The sequence below is a fragment of the Malania oleifera genome, chromosome 8 (assembly GCF_029873635.1).
Source record: "Malania oleifera isolate guangnan ecotype guangnan chromosome 8, ASM2987363v1, whole genome shotgun sequence".
Lineage (NCBI taxonomy): Eukaryota > Viridiplantae > Streptophyta > Magnoliopsida > Santalales > Ximeniaceae > Malania > Malania oleifera.
Genome location: NC_080424.1, coordinates 76,257,086 through 76,260,181, shown reverse-complemented (window position 1 = coordinate 76,260,181; position 3,096 = coordinate 76,257,086). Strand labels below are relative to the sequence as shown.

Sequence of the window (3,096 nt, the reverse complement as noted above, 5' to 3'; positions counted from 1 at the left end):
ATGGAGACGACGGCGAATCCGGAGAATGAGTAGATTTGTTATGGCAGATCAGACCAGACATGAGTGGAGAACTGCGAAGTCGAAGTTCGAACTGACCTGTCACTTGCGAGGTTGTGAGGTTGCGATTGCGAGAGTAAAGAGCGAGAGTCGAGGGCTTGAGAGGCGAGAGGATATGTCGTAGGAGAGGAGACTATTTGCGAGAGAGAGGCGAAGCCGTGGAGTCGGGATTGGGATTTTGTGGGAGAGGGAAGGATATTGTAACTCTGCAAGTTTGCAACCGGATGATGATTGATGAAGATGGCCGCCCATCTCCCACGCGATGAAGCAGAAGGGACGAGGGTAGTGAAGTGAAAGCCAGCAGGAGGCAGCCGCGGCCACAAGGAAATTTAGGGTTTAAGGTTAATGTGTAATATATATATATAGGAATAGGAGCCAAATAAACGGGTCACCCGTTGGGTGACCCGACCCAAACCCGGTTGACCCATTTATAAACAGGTCAACCCGTGACCCGCCCATTTATTAAATGGGTTGACTTTCTTAAACCCGAACCCGTTTAAAACGGACGGGTCCGGGTGACCCAACGGGTTATGACTCGTTTTGCCACCCCTACCGATTGATGGGAGGCCCGTCAATAATCGTACTGCTGGACTAATAGAGTGCCCTACAGATTGTCAGGTAGGACTCGCACTGTGCCGTATGTGCGAACGTTTGTTTACAAAAACATTGCATGCATAGTAATGTCTATCTGACGAGATTTACTTAGAAAGAAGCAGATGCTGATGCATGACAAATTCCGTAAGATTTGTTTAAATCTCGCTAGACCATCGAACGATATTATGTACGCATCAAAATAATAAAATTTTTTCCAATCAAATTTGTTATTTAATATTTTATTACAAAATAAAATTAAAAAGGGAAAAAAGTCTGGGATAAGGACCCTTTGTATATTAAGCACCTAAAGACGAGGAAAAATACAGTAAACTCTTAAATGCTTCGGAAAATTGAACATTTTAGAGATGAAAGTCTTCCCTCGTTCCCCCACCGCCATCCGTTAAATGGAAAGATCACTATATAATAATTATTAAATTTTCTTATTTCTTCATAGTAGTTCAGCCAAAAAAGAGAGGAATGTTATAATTATAATTGGGATGAGACAAGGAATTACAAATATATGGAAAAGGTAGGGGAGCAAAATAAGATTAATATTCCAATAAGAACAATTTATAACGTTGTCCAGCATTTAAAATTTAGATATGAAAAAAGAGTTGCATAAAAGGTCCACCACTTCATTCTCTCTGAATTTTTCTTAAAATAAAAAAAGATTACTGGGAATAAACGCAAACATCAGAATTCCAAAAACAACGATCATTTGCTTCCCGTGAGGAAAGAAAAGAAAGCCTTTCGCCGGAGAAAGTGAACAAAAAACTCACCGGAGAAAATCCCGGCGCTGGGTTGACAGGCTTCTCTAATACTATTCTGTTACAACAACAACAAAAAAAGGTTCTTTCCCCACTAATTCGATCTCTCTTTTTTATTCACCGGGAACAGCGCTTGCTCATCCATCGGAGTCTGAAGCGCGCTCTCAGATAAAAAGGTTGAGAAGCTTCCGCTCTTGGGCGCCGTAGGTGTCGTCGTTTACGGTGCCGGAGGTGGTGGCCGTCGTGGTGACGGACAGGTCGGTGCTGTAGGACGACGTGGGGGCGGCCCTGCTTCCGCCTCTGGGGACCCTGATCTTGGTGGAGAAGCGCGGGGTTAAGGACGAGGGCGGTTGCGCTATTTTGTCGCTCAGCGGGGAGGAAAAGTAGGCGTCGTGTGGATTCTTCCACGCGTCACTGGGGATGGCCTCGGAGGAATCGTGGACGCACTCGGGAAGCGTGAGGCCGGCGGCGAGTCCGGGGATGGGGCGGAGGGTACCACCGGCGAGGACGGTTTCGACGGCGGCCTGGCAGATGTGCCAGTTGCGGCCCCAGAGCAGGCCGACGGCTCCGTTGACGGGGTTCACCGTGCGGCCGCAGGCTTCGTACAAGAGCGACTGAAACAGAGCTGCAACCAAAAAATAAAAAACGAATGAACAATCAGAGACAGAGCTGTTCGTTACAGAGAGATGATAAGGAATGACAAAAGGGAGAGGGAGGGGAGACGTGCCAGGGCGGTGGGAGAGGGGGACGGAGGATATGAAGGACATGAGGTCGCTGCGGCCGAAGAAGCGGGCGACGAAGACGGTGGCGTGGGCCTGGGATTGGGGGGAGTCGATCCACTGGAGGCATGGTCTGAGAATGCAAGAGTCGCTGCACCCCTTGCGGAGGGCCCGGCAGCCATTGCAACTCATCTCCGCCCTGCCGCCCTGCTTTCTCTCTGTCCCTCTCCTTTGTAAGAATTCTAATGCGTCTGACTTCTGCGATAACTAATTAGCAGAGAGAGAGAGAGAGAGAGAGAGAGAGAATGGGACGAGGAGGGGGGAGGAAAGGGGGGAGATATGGAGAGCCGTAGGGTGGGGATGAAAAGTAACCATGGTTAAGTGAGTGAGTGAGTGAGTTGGGTTTGGTTGGGTGGGGAGGCAGACAGACACAGGGAACATTATGGATGCTAACATAAATATTTTTTTTTCCAAACTCTGGGCACGAGCGGCTCCGTGTTTCCGCAGTCGCTCTCCGCCGTTGGATTTGGTCTCTCTCTCTCTCTCTCTCTCTGCTTTTTTCTTTTTTATTTTTTTGGGGGTTGCGACTTCCACGTATTATGGGAAATGGGGAATCTCATTGCTCTCGCGGTTGCACAGAGCCCCTTGCATCGAGAAATTATACCCAAGGCCTCCCTCCACATGCCCTTATGTTTGTTTCCTTAGTTATGTGATTTTACGTTTATTAATATTAGAGGACTCATTTTCAATGTGTATAATTAAAAAAATATACATGTATCTCCCTTGCATCCCACAATCACGGCCATTTTAATCCTTAAAACTACATAATTCTTCTTTATATATACTACTAATAATAATAATAATAATAATAATAATAATAAACGTAAATAGAGTGAAGTTGATTTTGTTACATTAAAATTTTTAGTATTATAAATTCTATAAAGACATGAATTTTGAAT

The 3,096-nt window shown here is 46.0% G+C and overlaps 1 protein-coding gene across 1 annotated transcript; it reads right to left on the bottom strand.

Annotated features, from left to right (window-relative positions):
* Positions 1 to 1,184: 1,184 nt before the first annotated feature.
* Positions 1,185 to 2,483, bottom strand: LOC131161585 (LOB domain-containing protein 39-like). Its single transcript, XM_058117431.1, has 2 exons — positions 2,146 to 2,483; positions 1,185 to 2,043 (listed from the first exon to the last, which is right to left on the bottom strand). The coding sequence occupies exons 1-2, from the start codon at positions 2,327 to 2,329 to the stop codon at positions 1,583 to 1,585; spliced, it is 645 nt and encodes a 214-aa protein (XP_057973414.1). The 5' UTR covers positions 2,330 to 2,483; the 3' UTR covers positions 1,185 to 1,582.
* Between the last annotated feature and the right edge of the window lie 613 nt (positions 2,484 to 3,096).